Here is a 16,791-nt window from a genome sequence, read left to right as displayed (position 1 = left end):
TTTAACAAAAATGAAGGAAAATATCAACAACAATAACAACAAACCTGTAATTCGATCTTGGCCTTGAGCTTTGTATTCTTATTAATTTGTTTCAGACTGATGTCTACACCAGTCAGAGTGGCTTTTCCTGATGAGCTGCAGTCCCCAATATATGTTGGTAGGCCTGGTGTGCCTGTAAGCTACAACAGAGAAATGCATAGCATGGAGGTCTTCTGATTACTGCACTGAAGGTTCTAAAACTCTCAACAAAAGACTATTTTATCAAATATTCATGTATTTGAATGACAGTATTCTAAGCCAAGAAATACTTCTCACAATGAGGTTTTCAAGGAGGTTCTGGGTTGATATTGGTTGGCTATGCAAAGTTTGCAAAATGTGTGACTGTTACCTTGCAGACAACATTAAGTCTAGGTTGAACTGTAAGGTTTCCAGCTTTGTCTTGGACTTGCACTTGTATTTGAAGAGGACTGTTGTTTTCAACAGTGACATCTTCACCATCTGGTGTAACTACCAATGATTCTGGAGGACCTGTGGAATACAACATGCTGCTACAATGAGCGACAAAAGTGTTGAGACACTTTGCAGTAAAATTTGATTTTTGAGTGTTTTGGAAAGATTTTCCCCCTTCCCCAAACAATGTTGATGCATTATCAACTACATCATAGTAATCAGTGACAGCCTATATCAGAGGATGAATGCGATTAAGGTATGCTTGGATTTCAAATTAATCCATGCTTTCAACTCATTGTTTTGCTCATTTTGCGGTCTTTTGCAGTTTTGAAATTGTTTTGACACTAATGTAATGACACTAATAAATCCAAATAATAATTAACATTACCTGGTAGTAGCCTGATCTTTAAGCTCTGTGAACCTTCTTCAAGTCCAGGTACGGTGATTTTTAAATTAAAGTCCTTGTTCAGGGAATAAATAAAAAACAATGTATTGGTAAGAGGTCCTTTGGCAACAGGATTCAACCCAGAAAAAATGTCTCAAACTTATAAATATGAAAAGGGGTTGGGTCTTAAGAGAATGACAGGGGTGGATTGATACTAACAGAAGTAAGAACCATGATGGATTACCATTCCACAGGCAGACTACCCTGCCAACAAAGCACACCATTCTGGGCAACAAAAGCACCAACAGGAATTAAAGAGTAACGATATCCTATTGTGGATTTAGACACAAACTGAACTTCCTGGCCTTATGCACTAAAACATATTAAACACTCTACCACAAAAAAGGTGAAGAAAACAATTACTTCTGTGTTGACACATCTTTAGAGAGCCACCAGAAGAGTTCTTGAGGCGAGTGTAAGACTAACCTTTCCTGCATGGGACGGCACAGAGCCCAGAGCAACAACACCCTTAACAATGAGGCTGTTCCCCTTTACTGACGTTCCCTGATGTGTCAGCTCCAAGCCACTGAGAAAAAAGGAAAACCTTCTGTTAATCATTGTTATTTGCAGGGGACAGTGGACAAAACAAAGATCACGATAGTTGATGAGTGATTCTACAGTTGTTATAAGATCCTTCACATTGGATGTACACAAAATGAGTGTGAGCCACACATTGCAACTTGGAAACCAAACCCTTGGACTCTGGGTGAGCACAGGTAAACGCGTAGTAGGTTAACAGATGGGAAGATGAACCCTGGAAGGGCTTCACCTCAGAATACCTTGGTTCAACAGTACAAACAGTGCAACTGCACATCCATCTTACCTTGCACTTAAAACTGGAGAAATCTCATCACCCAATTTTGAAGGGTTGTTGAACTCATCCAACAGATTAAGAGGAATCTTAAGAAAAACAAAGTTTACAAAAATCAGCATGTTCACTATTGATTCTTGAATAGGTATTGGAATTGTGTGGACTGTCATCAGTTCAGTCACATAATCCAGTGGTTAGAACTATACCTGGAAAGGTACTCCTACTCTGAGTGGTGTCTCCAACATCCCAACTGTAAATTTATTTGGATGAGCCTCTTAAAATAAAGAATAATAAAAGTAAATAGCTACAACCAAAATGAATGTTCTTACAGCTGCATCAAAATTGGCATTAATTAACACACTTCTCATTTGCAGATTTAACAAAAATTTCATTGCATTCAAATGTTCCAATGTTGTTTATCATGATCAATGTTCTTAGCTACACCTAGCTAGTTCACGGGCATGCCACTTACTGAAAGAAAGAAATAAAAATTCAAACTGGCAGGAGGTATGGCAGACCAGCTAGCTGTTTACTAGCATGACCAGGAGGCTGAACTTGGGTCTACCGAGAAACAACTCCAGCTTAGTGGTCAGAGGGGACTTAAAGACTTAAAGTCTGCCCCCCTAACCACTCGGCTAAGTTGCCACTAAGTGTTGCTTTTGAATAATTGCCTCTATGATTTGATGTGTGCTCTGGGTGTGAGAGCCACCCCAAATTCAAGACAAAGACCTCCATAATGACAAAGTAAGACTACAGACATCCACATGTCATCCCTGATTGGTTAAACCAGAGTCAGTATCAAACCACCAGATACCTTAGAGATTGCTGGAGTTCACACCATAAGCATGGAATGATTTTCCCTCAAGGGTGAAGGGAAATTTCAAAAAGTCCAAAAACACATTTGGTTAAGTTATTGGTTACCTGTGACAGTGAACTTAATGCGATGACATGGAAGACTCTTTATTGAAGGCGCAGTTGAAGTATCACCCAGCAATACCTGCAGCTGAAGAGTATGTGGACCAAGATGGGTAATATTCTCTGCAAGGTCAACAAGATATTAATTACATTTGGCCATCAGATGACTTACTTTAAACAGATTTGTTGTATCCTAGGTGAAACCAAAACCTTTCCACATAGTAATCAATATTGAATTTCTCATTATAATGCCAAAAGAAGACAAATTTTTAAGTGAGCAGGTAATGAGAATAAAGATAAACTTCAACTTGGCCAACATATTGGCTTCATTGACAATAATGCAGGACCTTGGAAAGGGGCTGGGGGATACACACTTACCCATTTTTCTGAACCAGTAAGGCCAACTCTTTCCTCCATGTTGGCAGACATGATTTGTTATCACTTTATCACCATCTTTGTCATTACCTGCCAAACAAACATTTTGAATGAAAAATCACTGTGTACAAGACATCAACACACAAGGCTGGCAAATTTTCTGCCAAAATAAACCTAAAAGGGGAAGTGACAAGAGATAACTATATTTATTATATGGCTTTCTCCATGAGTTGGCAAGATGAATCAAATCCTCTGCTGTGATTGGCTACCCAAGCGGGCAAGATGGAGCTATCCAAAAGCCATTTAATAAATCCTTTATTGACCAAGCTTGAACCTTCGGTCAAGATGGCTGGATATGGGATCTCAACTCCATCTCAGTCCATAAACACGCAAACAGAAAAAACAAAACAAAAGAGAACTTGGCCCCATCCTGACCATGCAACCTTGCTCTCTCAATCTCAGTAGTCTTCACCATTATTAAGAACCCATAGCCAACCATAGTAACTTTCAAGATAAATTTGCAAGACAAACATGGAAAGCTCCTACAAATCGTAAAGTAATTAAAAATGTCAGGCAGCTGTAGTATCCTACCATGCCAAATAACCTTCAGTTCCACCAACAGTCGTCTTCTGTCACCTGGCAGTTTACTCACAGATTCACCCTTTCCATTTAAAATATCTACTTTCATGGCACCTGTGTAAATTATGAAAATACCAGTGCTGAGGAGCAACTTAAAAATGTATCAGACAAACAATACATGTAGATAATATTATTACAGGGTTCATGCTCTTTTTAGCTCTCGAAATTCCATGCCTTTCTATGACCTTAAGTTTAGCTGTCACTTTCAAAACCTTTCAAAACTATCCTTGTTTTAGGGTATTTTAGGGAGGCTAATTGCTTGGTAACTATTCTGTTCTTGTTTTGACATGTGCAGAGATGAATGTACCAGATATTTATATATTTTCTATGACTTTCCATGACCAACAATAGACCAATTTTGATATATTAAAATTCAGCCTAAAACAATAGACCTCAGCAAGAGGCTCTGGGGAATAAACCCCACAAACTCTGTAATATTTATTTCCCAGAACCTTGTACTGAGGTCTATTGTTTTATGCTGAATTTTAATATGTTGAAATTGGTCTATTAGATTCCATGACTTTCCACGCCTGGAAAACGAAATTACTGAATTCCATGACTTTCCAGGTCTTCAATGACCCGCACAAATCCTATATTACTGTTAACACTTATTATTGATCAGAATCTTGTCCATTCAGTACCTATAGTGGTTCCTGCAGGTATTTTAGAATTAGGGTCCAACTTGTCGTGTTCAGGCCACTCTAACACCAGTTTACTTGGTAACCTGATGAAATAACGAACAATCACATTTCAGACCAGAACACAAAATAAACTGGTGACATTCCAAAGTTAACACTCACACATCTCAAGAGGCCATACCAGGAATGAAACTCTAGCTCTCAGACAAACTGATTTATATTTAAAGTAAGATTAACAAGACTAGCAATAATTATTTGACTTAAATATGTCTAATCTGTCAGTTTTTTTCGTTCACTGAATTTTTGGTGATGTCTGTCTACCTTCATCAGAGTGAAAAATGAATGTTTGTTATAACATAACTTGCGTTTTTACGAGGTTGAACAAGCATGCAGAGTTTAATGTGGAAGCAAAGGAGTATGAGCGTGTGGAAAGACTTTTCTTTCATTTGCTGCATTTGTGGCCAAAAATTCAGTGAACATAAAAACTTACAGATTGGATATATTTAAGTCAAATATTCTATGATTACCAATCACAACAAGCAAAGAAGACTAGCAATAGTTGACATACTTTTCTCAAAACGTAAGCCACATTTACATGTGTTTTCACCCTAAGAATAGTTTCCGTTGTTAAACCTTATTTTTAATTATCATAGAAAGTTGTAGTGATCTTACTTTGCTTCTTCCTCTTCAACAAACTTCTTAATTGAAGCAAGGTTTAGTGATCTATCTAACTTGGCCAAGGAAAAGAACTTAGTGTCTCCATATAAAGAAACTGGCTCCTGGTAAACAGAAAAAAAAAACAAACAAACAATACAAAAGTGTCAAGTCTGTTGGACTTTTGGCAATGCTATTGACAAAGCTCTCTAAGTCTCACACACTGAGTGTTAGACTCACACAAATGAATGCAATCTGATCATGCTGGGACAATTGTTATCTCTCACGTCTTTAAAGGTCTTGATTTTAACAATTTATTTCAATTTCTACTGGAGTAAATTTGCTACATAATGAGCCACCATTCTGGAAATGTTTTACTATGTTCCCTCTCTACCCATTTCGAGTACTTTCCAACAGTCAAACGACAGTCCTGCCAATATTCTTGCGCAGAGCCATTGTTGCACCAGTCCGTGGTTTCACATTTTGCTCTGAATAAAGGCAAACATATCTTTGACACTTCCTGGACCTCAAAATGAATGGCTAAGTCTCAAATCTCACTCATCCACAACAAATCAGTTTCAGAACTTTGTGTCAATGTCAAATTACAGTGCAGCTCAGATATATCCGAACCAAAATATACGCGTAATGCGCGTCAGCCCAATACGCGTATACGCGTATGCATATACGCACATACGCGTATGCATATACGCACATACGCGTATACAGCATATACGCGTATGCCTGATTAGTATATATGAGCTAACCTATTGCTTTTCTTTTCTTATCAGGTCATTGTTGTTTTCAATGGCTTGACAGCTTGCCACAGAGCGAGAAAGAGTTTTCTTTATTTTGAATACGCGTATACAGTATACGCGCGTATGCCTACAGACTAAGCAAAATGTTAGCTGAAACTAACATTTTGCAATTGGGCACTTGACTGAAAATTAACTGACTGAATATTGATTAAAAGAGAGAGTATTTTGTCGTTAAATCAAAAATTTACTATTTTTTTTCTGTCAAATAGAACCAGGGATACACGCTTCAACAATCCCATCTTCATGGAGCAAACATCACAACCGAAAGATAACATCTTCTCGAAACAAAGTCTGAACACGGTCCAAGCAAGCGACTTGGAAACGTGTGCCGAAACACACAACTTTTCCTCGAAGAAAATTAAAAATAACAAAATGTGAGCGGCGCACCATAGAATCTTCGATAAACAATTCTTTTGTCAGGAAAAGAGTAATTTACTATTTGAATGAACTGTTTGTGTCAGATACCGGAGATATCACTTTCTCGACAAGGTCGGAATGCTTCAAACAATAAACATCTCGCAAGCGACTTGCCGACGCATGCCGAAACACAGAACTGTTACTGGAGGAAAAAATAACTAAACGTGAGCAGCGCGCCATAGAAACTTTGATAAACATTTCTTTGGCTAAAGAAAGAGCATTTTACCGTTTGAATGAACGATTTGTGTCAAATAGAACTGGAGATATCATTTTTTCGACAATGTCTTCGGAACGCTTCAGACAAAAAACATCTCGGAAACAACCTGACGACGCCTGCTGGAAACACAGAACCTTTTCCCGACGTAAAAATAACTAAACTTGAGCAGCGTGTCATAGAAACCTTGATAAACAATTCTTTGGTAAAAGGAAGAGCATTTTACCGTTTGAATGAACGATTTGTGTCAAATAAAACCGGAGATATCAGTTTTTCAACGAGGATCTTCAGACAATAAACGCTTTGCAAACAACTTGCCGACGCGTGCCGAAACACACAACTTTTCCTTGAAGAAAAAATAATTAAACGTGAGCGGCGCACCATAGAAACTTTGATAAACAATTTTTTCGTCAAGGAAAGAGTATTTTACCATTTGAATGCATGATCTGTATCAAATATAACCGGAGATATCATTTTTTCGACTAGGATCTTCACAACGCTAATTCAGACAATAAACATTTCGCAAACGACTTGCCGACACGTGCCGAAACACAGATCTTTACTTGTAAGAACATAAAGTTCACGTGTTAAAATAGGGAGTTCAAGCGACTGTATCAATTTTCTTCCCATTTTCAGTAGCTTAAGATCAAGTGTTGATAAACGGTAGTTTGTCGGTGAATTTGCGAAGTGATCGAAATATGATAGCTTTTATTGATCGGCATGACGTTTTAACAATATGCAAATTTCGCTTTGAAGCCATTTTCATTCTCAAGAAACATAATGTCCTTTGTTTGACTAACAATGCTTCACATAAAGAAACTTGTGGGAATGCATAACAAAGAGACATATACGCGCGTATATACGCGTATATATGCGCGTATATACGCGTATATGTGCGCGTATTGACATACGCGTATACGCAAAATATGCTCGTATGATACGCGTATGTGTAGTTCACTTATATCTGAGCTGCACTGTACAATTTAACTGCTCTGGAACAACAAATAAAAATCACATTTTGAATATTGTGCATTCTGACTACTAGCTATGTAATGCAGTAATATATATGGGTTATTGACCAAGTGTGGGGCTAAGATGGCTGGAGTTTGGCCAAGTTAATTTTTTGTGTGTTCATGGACTGAGATGGATTTGAGGTCCATCAACACACAAAAAAAGAACGAGGCCAATATTCAACCATCTTGACCAAACAAGCTTAGTCAATAAAGGATTTCTTATAAAGAAAAAGAGCTCTATTTTTTTGCAGGACACAGCAGGTAATCCCGAGCTGGCAAGGAAGCGCCATCTTGACCGCTTGGGTAGCCAATCACAGCGCAGGATTTCATTCATCTTGCCCGCTCACAGAGTTAGCCATATAATAAACAACAGTCTCACTAACCTGGACTATCTCCATCTCTCCTCCAGTAGCAAACACATCTCCATCATGATCACCAAACAGAAGAAATCTTTTCACTGTTCCACAAATCATTGGTATTGTCCGTTGTGTCCTTATCTGCAATCAAATGAGTTTGGACTGCTTTATTCAGTATTTCTGATCTTGAAATCCAACAAATAAACAGAAATAATGAGACAATACTCCACTGACCATATTTATCATGCCTATAACTTTTAGAATATTGATATGTAGATAATAGTGTGACGTCCAGTTGGATGATAAATAACTGAAAGACCTCTGAATGGCACATAGCTAAAGGTCTAGAAAATTCTTGTTGTACAGAAATGTCTCACTGACAGCTTGTCAATGAAAATGTTAAGAACAGGATACTGTACAGCATATTTCCCCGCCCCAAGGGATCAAGAATTGAATAAATCAAAAGTTCAAAAGCACAGTTCATTAAGCCAGGAAAGAGATGAGCCTGACTTTAAAGGACAAGCAAAACATTCTATTACATATTTAAAGAAAATTGGCTGCAAGTAATTTGTTGCAAGCATGGCACCTTAGACCTACACAACTTTCCACTTAGTCTACCTAATTAACAACTAGACAGGCAGAAAACAATACAAAACAAGATGCTTACCAACTGCCCTACTTTAAAGATCTTTCCGTCCCACTCAATGGAGTTAAAAACACACCAAGGACTTTGGTTTCGCTTCTGTGGTAGATCTGGACGTTTAATCTGCCCTTGAAAGCCAATGAATTTGACCTAAATACAAAAATCACAAGTCAGACAACATGAACAAGATAGATTTTGGAGACAGAAAAAAAAAAAACCACATTTACCTGTTTGTCATGGTTTTCATGACATTCTCTCACCCAGTCATGAAACGCTCTTGCAATGTTCACCCTTTGTTCCTTGTAACAAAAAGAAAAGTAAGGAAAAGAACATCAAAAATTATTACTATGATTATCAGTTGAGCAAGGCATGACAGAGCTTTGGTGATGAAGTTTTGGACTTAAATTACGCTGTTGCCACAGGCAACTTTCCTCATTTTAATTCTGCACGTTTCTCTGCCAACAACGTCAAAGGCTGACAAGTTGCCACTGGAAACGGAGCCAGTTGCCCATGCCAACAACACAAGTTGAGCGTAAAAATCTGGTTGCCAAACTTTCGTTGTGCTGTACTCAACTGATAATCTTTGTAATACTGAACAAAATTGCTTCTCAAGCTTCAAAGTTACTGTAACATACCTGTCCTAAAATAACTCTGCTGAAAATTGTACTCTTGTCTTTGATTTTGACTTCCAAATCCATAAAAGTTAACTTGTTTGTACTGACTTGGAATGCATCATTTGTCCACAAGCAACCTGAAAATCTATAAATTAAATGAAAACCAATAACATGTGCTATTACAGCAGTATTTCATCTGGTAATCATGTAAAACTTAAATGCCTCTATAAAGAACAGGTGACTCATTACAAAGAAAAAAGAAGATGTTGCCAAAGGAAAACAGCAACAAGCACAAAAAAATGTTTTGTCCGTTTTAAATTTTCTGTCATTATACATGTACACACTAAGCGAGCTCATTTAAGTAAATTTTGTTTATTGTTGAACAAAGTGCATGTAACATACTTACTTCAAGCTTGGGAGTTTGTCTTTGAGAAATAAACACACTAATAATTAAATGATGGGTTATCCCAAAAATCTTGTTCTATTAAAACACTTTGAGCATCATTACTAACAGCAGTTAATTCTTGAATAACATATAGCCCTCCCATTGCATTCTAAAAGAACCACTTCAGCAAATTCACTTGAAAGCATTCTTGTTTTGCAGGTTGTATCATACTACAATCAACTCACCAAGCTAAGAATCAGGTGCACACAAAAAACTACTTGTCTGAGTTTGTTTTAAACTGCATTTTACTTAGTATCCTCTGTGTCTTTGGAAGATCTATGCCTCTAAGTGAAAAGGTATCATATCAATCAAGGCAATCTCAAGATATGTGCTAGTTACCTGTGATAACACTCCTGTGGAATAGTCCACTTCTTTGGGGGCTGGCACCATTCAAGCCTGATAATTCAACATAGAGACACATTATTGTTGGTTTGCTACTGGATAACAAAGGCCTGATAATCAATTACAAACTTACACATCAACAGCAGTGTATGGAATAAGTCGACCATTCCAGTAGCACTCAAATATTGGACGACTGCCTCTGGGTGCTCGACTGTCTCTTTCAATTGGATCAGCCAGTTCTTCTGGAGTCTCAACAACTGGAAAAGGTTAACAGATTGTGACCAAGTTATAACTTAGTAAACTTCATATTTGACAAGAAGAACAGTAAAGCAGTAAATGCTGTCAGTTTGTTGAGGGTAATATCATTTCAGTAAACATATGCCCGGATGTGTGTGCCTGAGTTTGATTCCAACCTGGTGTCATATGTGGGTTGAGTTTGTTTTTGGTTTTTGCCTTGCTTCAAGGGTTTTTCTAATGGGCACTCTGGTCTTCCTCCCTCCTGAACAGGGTCCCAGATAAGTTTTCAAGGCAGGGTGTCGATAAGGAATTCCAACTGGTGGATTCCCACTGCACCTACCAAATCATTATAAATTTTCTACTAATTTGTTGAGTCATGTAGCTGACCTTGTCAGGTTTTGACCTGAGACCCCTCGCTTATCTGGAATACTGTCTGAAAAACCAACATTTCCAAATTCTAACTCAATCAGGATAGAGGAACCACATGAAAACTAGCAAGGGCTGATGTGGCTTCCTCTCTAAATAAATATTATCATTTAAATCTTCATCAGAAAACTTTACCTGGAATTTCTCCCTCGAGTGTTGGATATGTCTCTCTGTCATAAAGGAACGGATGGTACCGAAGAACACCCTCCACCACCCCACCTGATTCTGCTCGGGCACGGAACTCAAACACTGAAGCTGCTGATCTGATGTACTGGGTCTGCATGTCATCATCAATATCTCGAAGCTGTACTCTTTTGGCCTGTTTGCCTTTTTCAAAGAGGACAACCTGAAGACAAAGACATAATTTCCTTTTAAAAATCCAGCAGGTGTTATCTCCTCAATACTACAGTAAGGTTCAACAAAACACAGATCCAGGAGGGAAAACCACAATTTCATTAAAAGGAAGGTTGCTTTAAATTCACCAAATGAGATTAAGAACACAACATATAAGTTAACTTTGAAACTAAAAGAACAATTTTTGGTATTTCATTCAGTACAATTAATGGTAAGAATGTGTCACAACATGGTAAGAAATATGGAAAAAAAATGTAGCCTAAAATAAAAAATGTGTGATAGTTATGAGGAGGTAGTTGAAAAGAAATACAGAAGAAGTCACTGGAGGCCTGCAAAAGAGTCCAAGATCATACATGAGGCAAGCAACAACTAACAGAATGCAGACCACCATTTTAAACTCTATCCACTTCCCTGTGGAAGGAGCAAATCTTAAGTTTGTAAAAAAGAAATCAAAGCTAAACGTACCTGTATATCAATATTTCTGAATGGACTTGCAGTCGTTCCTCTACCAACAGGTTTGTCATTTCCACGTGGCCCATGAATGTAGTAATGATAAATGTGTCTAATCAAATTTATATAAAAATAAGAGTGGTCATGAGTAAAACCTTCACACGACATTTATGACTTAGAGCAAATGGTAAATGGCAAAAGCATGCATTGAGAAAAATCAAACTACATCTGTAGTCAAAACAAGCAAATAAAATAAAACAAATTGAAATTAAAAAAGGGCATTGTAAAAGGATCCCAAAAGAATGCACATTTTGTCATGTACAGTAATGTTGATATGTTTACATGTACCCATATATCTTTAACCCTTTGACGGTCTAAATAAAACATAACAAAGCAGTCAAACTAAGAAATTAGAACTTACGCTAACTGCCTGCACCAGTGCTTAAAATGTGACTTTAAATAAAGGATGTGTTCTGGTTTGATTCCTGTTATAACCACAGCAGTAAAGCTCTCCTTGTTTGGCTCTTCTTGCACTAGTTTCTTGACATTGTCCTCGTCACCAGCGATATGCTCATGGTCTCCAGCCTAACAGTGCAATATTAATAATTTAAAACTTATATATGTGTATGTAATAAATTGATGAAATTTATGGAGTTGAGTAATTCCTACTAAAACTTTGAAAAACTGCTATTACAGCAGTAACATCATGGGTGACAAATTACTCATTGGTACGAACCTGTGTCAATTTATAATTTCACATGTAAAATTACAAAATTACCACGGCAACATTTGGCGTGAAATTTCTTGATACAATAAACAAGTCAAACACCCACAATTGTAAGTGCAATTTGCCACCCATGATTTTATAGGTAATTGAATACTTTTCTTTTAAAATTAACAAATAATTTCACTTGCATTTTGTCAAAATTCAAATAATTTAAAAGGTTTCAGAAATTATTAGAATTTTGACAAAACAAATGTGAAATTATTTCTTCATTTCACACATCACCATTAGATTAGGATACTAGGTTTTGTCCTATAATTTGACTAACGTACCCTCCTGTTGAGTATAGCTCCACCATAAATGGACTCCTTCTTCTTTTCCCTTCGCTCAAACTCTGCTTGAGATATACAAAGCTCATGGATGTCATTGCATTCTTTGGATTTTGTAATCATCTGAAAGAATGAAATGTATTTGTAAGTACAGTGGAATCCTTATTTCTTGAACCCTCAATTTTTCAAACCTCCTGATAACTCAAACCAAAAGTAGTTTCCCTCCCCTCAGTTGAGTACCGTAATTTTATCCCGGATTTCTCGGACTGTCTGATTTTTCAAACCAATTTTTGTTTCCCTTTGAGGGTTGAAAAATTGGGTCTCCACTGTAAGTAACAAAACTATTAAGGCGGCATGTTCTCCGTGGTAAAGTTGGCATATAGGACGCACGGTCCACAGGTAGAAACAGTTGTTGTAAAATACCATCATTGCTCACTACTCACTTACAATATTTCTGGAAACAAAGTGATACATGTAGTTGTTGTAGCCTTGTAGAGAGATGGTTAGAAAGAAAAAAGGAGAAATTAACAGGAAAAAAAAAAGGCCTGACATCGTGTCGAACTCGACTCATGACAAAAGATACACACACTCGGCCCACTCAGCACCTTATCGCTTGTGCTAACGAAGCAACGTAAATGATAGAGCTATATTTTATGAATACAATACTTGTATCGGCTCGAAAACAAGCGGCTAATGTGACGCTTCGTTGATTTCATTGTCCAGCAAAACAAAAGGTTTCTTTTGTTTCGCGTTCGACAAAAAGATGCCGCTAGGAAAAGTACCTTTTTTTGCATACGTTATTTCTCGAAAACGAAGAGCAACCCAGCGAAAAAAACTACAGAGCAATGTTTCTCAGGTAAAACGAAGCCTACATGCCAAAATTCGGCTATTTTTGAGCACTTTCAAAAATAGCCAAAAAATCAAGGGGACGTTCTTGCACGCGGCCTTTCAATTATATTTATTTTATTTTTTACAATATTTACTATATCTAGAGAGGAAGCCACATAAGCCCTAGCTGCTTACATGTAATATTAAACTGCACCATAAACAAATTAAAGAAACCTAGATCCTGCATTTTTGGGGAAAAACCTGTATTGAGAACTTCACACTATATGAAATTAAAAACACAAAAAATAATTAGATCATTAAAATGCCCTTACCCGGGTAGCATCTCCAATGAAGAATATGGCTTGCTTTCCACCAACACCAAAGTATGAAATATCACTGTTTAAAGACCTTGGAACATCTGCTGCACTATGAAATCAAACAATTAAGACCCAATTTAATCATTTATTCTTTCAACAAACCAATTTAGGGACAACTTTGGAGTCAAGTGTATACTTACATTTTCCTTTCATTCTGGCGATTGAACTTGGATAACCGATAGATAGCCCAGTTGTTAAGTTCCTTGGATGTCATCCCAGCTCCATTATCAAGGACACAGACTACAGCTTTTCCAACAGAGTCATCAAACATCTATCAAAATTAATATGAAATTAGACAAGATGATAATAGAAACATGTGTAAAACTGATAATAGCTGGTCTCCCTTGATTAGCTGATTGCTACCAGCAGATCAGCCCACAACTGCCTTTTTTGCCTAAACTGAGATTAAGAAACAAAGTGTGCAAGTCTGAACTATAGTATCAAAAACCCTCATGAAAGGAGTGAGTAAATGACTAAAGGAATAAGTGACTGTCTTGAATGAACAAAAGAGGAATGACAAGGAAAAGAAAGAAGAAAATACTGAATGACGAATTGAATGACTGACAGACTGACTGACTGAAGGATGGACAGACAGACCAACAGACAGATGGACTGATGGTCTGACTGACTGACGGACTGACTGACTGTCTGACTGACTGACTGATTGACTGATTGACTGACGGACAGACTGACAGACGGACTGACTGACTGACTGAATGACTGACTGATGGACTGACAAACTGAATGACTGACTGAATGACAGACTGACTGAATGAATGAATGAAATTCCACTGGCAACATGCAATAATGATAAGTTGCACTGCATTAGAACTTGCTTTATAATCACTTTTCTGACAAAATGGCAAGATCAATCAGTTGAGTACTAGCTGAAGACAAAATTCTGTTTGTCTAGAACCCAGAAAATAGTTCACTTAAACAGCCAAACAAAGTGAAACAGAAAACACAAACTTTATGAAAGTAGCTAAAAAGGAATTTTTGGGATCAAGCCATTTATCAAGGAGGAGCTTAAAACTCTTGATTTATTCATGGTATCGAGGTAAGTTCCACTTTTTTTGCGGGCAGTCTGAATTTTCCTCTGATATGGACCCCTAATATTTTGTCATCTTCTTTGAGAAGCATAATCTGGCATATATACCTTTTCCCATGTTTAAAATACTCTGCACGGAATGAAAGGGGGGTGGGGAATTGATGGAACCAATTTAATACTCTAAACACATACCAGTCTTATCTCAATTTTTCTTGGGCCTTCATTATCTGCAGTGGCAGCAAGTGCATTGTCAACAAGTTCCGCAAAAGCAAACGCTAAAACAATCAAAGACAACAACAGCAGCATTAAGTTTGAGTTTGCATGGCAATCAGAACGAGACTATTTGTACAATAAGGGGCAGAATGCTAGTTGGTTGAGAGAACAAGTGTATAGACCATGAATTTAATGACACCTGTAATGCAATTTTAAGAAACCTTCATAAATAGTTAACAACTTTATTAATGTAAAAATAATTACTAGAAACCAGAGAGTGAGTCATGAAATGTTAATTCAGGCAAGTTGGGTGAAATTGCAGACAAACTTGGCAGCTTTGAGTGGAAAAGTAACATAACCAGCTGTCACACAAGGATGCAGCACCATATTGATTTTTCCACATGATTCACCAGCACATGTTTGATATCATAAAATACCAAGTTTAGAATATAACAAATTTAGTAATACCGTAAAATGGCCAATTAAGGTTTTTAATGAAACCACTTTCCTGCACTGGTGTTCCACTTGAATTTTGAACATTTTACATCATTATCTCTATGCTCCCATTTACATATAAGCAATACAGGGCTAAAATAAATAAATAAATAAAAAAATAAATTCTAAAGCATCACAACCGTGTTTACGTACTTTCATCTGAACACACCTACCGACCAATGAGAGCATGCGTAGTATCTAACCTATTAATTTTATAACAGAGTGTAAACCATAAGCAACACAGAAGAAGACTTGTTTATGTGACTCTACTTACGTAAGGGGTTTTGACCTTCACTGGCATAATATTCGTACATGCCACTTTTGACCAAGGTGTCGTAATGAGGGATGTATTCCACTCTCTCTTCAGTTGGAGCACTGAGCTCTTGATCAGCTGATTGTAAGATGTAAAGTGTTTCATTTCCATCCACTAACTCTTCTGACAAAAGGAACAAAGTTGTCCTTTTGTTAAACTAGTTAAACTTTTAATTTGTTAAAACCAAACAAATAACACAGTATGCTACACTACATTTAAAAGGATCATAAAATGAATTGATCATCAATCTGTATTGAAATTCTTCAATACCACAAAACTTCTAACGGAATTTTAAACGTCATTGTCAAAGGTTTCAATCAAATTTTCGTCTTTTCACCTACCATACGTTTTGTCGTCCAAGATTTCCTGTCGATTCGTGGTGACTATCACAAATGTTTCATTTTCGGAAATACTGAAAGCCTACAAAACAATTGAGAAGTTTGTGATTGCAACAGGTAGCTCTTAACAAAATAAACTTATTGTCTTCAAAGTGCTACAAATAAACTTAAAAAGTTTGAAAGCTCGAGCTTACTGTTCGGGTCTTTTCTTTGAAAGTGGTAAAATTGAATATGCCGCCTAACTGAATCTTCTCTTCCGGCCTGCTGCCAGCTCTACGATCATAAATAAAAACTGCGGCATCCTCTTCGTCTTGCTCAGAAGATGACGCATCGTCTTTATTTGATGACTTCATGGCCGAACAGCGAAAAGAAGAAGAATACAAGAGTATTCTTTGCTGGTGCACACGAGTGCCTCACGCTTCCAAAACACCACCACAAAAAAATTTCAATATAAGGACTATTCTAATTGGTTGAACACTTCTTAATCCAAATTTGGAACACGATTATCCAATTATAACATGTCTAATAAAAACGTGCACGCGGACAAGTCCCGGATAGAAAGCGTGACCGCTACCGTGACTAAAATAATTCCCGCTAAAAGTTCAGAAGTTTGTAAGATCATCAACTCTCATAAAAGATTTTTCAAACTTTGGAGACATAAGCTTTCCTTGTTTTGTAAAATGATTCTATAAAATGTCACGTGGTTTAGATCAGAGAAGTTTTTTGGATAGTTATCTCTAGTAAACAATGCTTGCGATGGCAAAAATGTGTTTTGTAGCTAATTAGTGTATCACTCAGTCTAAAAACTACATGAAACCAAAAAAAAAAAATAAAAAATAGGAAAGTCTGGAAAGGTATAAAAGATTTGTGTTG

The 16,791-nt window shown here is 37.0% G+C and overlaps 1 protein-coding gene across 1 annotated transcript in view; it reads right to left on the bottom strand.

The window, feature by feature from the left end:
* Positions 1–16,335, bottom strand: part of LOC145495973 (structural maintenance of chromosomes flexible hinge domain-containing protein 1-like) — a 33,327-nt gene extending 16,992 nt beyond the window's left edge. Inside the window, exons 1-27 of the mRNA XM_081475570.1 lie at positions 16,113–16,335; positions 15,922–16,000; positions 15,542–15,703; positions 14,752–14,834; positions 13,652–13,782; positions 13,467–13,560; positions 12,310–12,429; positions 11,675–11,838; positions 11,269–11,365; positions 10,585–10,795; positions 9,920–10,043; positions 9,784–9,840; positions 9,021–9,144; positions 8,613–8,684; positions 8,410–8,535; positions 7,770–7,883; positions 4,946–5,052; positions 4,277–4,359; positions 3,588–3,689; positions 3,000–3,086; positions 2,628–2,744; positions 1,913–1,980; positions 1,719–1,795; positions 1,322–1,421; positions 839–911; positions 389–528; positions 45–179 (exon numbers count right to left, since the gene is read on the bottom strand). Coding sequence (XP_081331696.1) covers positions 45–179; positions 389–528; positions 839–911; positions 1,322–1,421; positions 1,719–1,795; positions 1,913–1,980; positions 2,628–2,744; positions 3,000–3,086; positions 3,588–3,689; positions 4,277–4,359; positions 4,946–5,052; positions 7,770–7,883; positions 8,410–8,535; positions 8,613–8,684; positions 9,021–9,144; positions 9,784–9,840; positions 9,920–10,043; positions 10,585–10,795; positions 11,269–11,365; positions 11,675–11,838; positions 12,310–12,429; positions 13,467–13,560; positions 13,652–13,782; positions 14,752–14,834; positions 15,542–15,703; positions 15,922–16,000; positions 16,113–16,271 — 3,006 coding nt within the window. The 5' untranslated portion in view covers positions 16,272–16,335. The remainder of the gene's footprint in view (positions 1–44; positions 180–388; positions 529–838; positions 912–1,321; positions 1,422–1,718; positions 1,796–1,912; positions 1,981–2,627; positions 2,745–2,999; positions 3,087–3,587; positions 3,690–4,276; positions 4,360–4,945; positions 5,053–7,769; positions 7,884–8,409; positions 8,536–8,612; positions 8,685–9,020; positions 9,145–9,783; positions 9,841–9,919; positions 10,044–10,584; positions 10,796–11,268; positions 11,366–11,674; positions 11,839–12,309; positions 12,430–13,466; positions 13,561–13,651; positions 13,783–14,751; positions 14,835–15,541; positions 15,704–15,921; positions 16,001–16,112) is intronic.
* Positions 16,336–16,791: the final 456 nt, after the last annotated feature.

The sequence above is a fragment of the Orbicella franksi genome, chromosome 8, assembly GCF_964199315.1.
Source record: "Orbicella franksi chromosome 8, jaOrbFran1.1, whole genome shotgun sequence".
In the NCBI taxonomy this organism is placed as follows: domain Eukaryota; kingdom Metazoa; phylum Cnidaria; class Anthozoa; order Scleractinia; family Merulinidae; genus Orbicella; species Orbicella franksi.
Note: the sequence above shows the minus strand (reverse complement) of the source record. Positions and strands in the feature narration are given on the sequence as shown.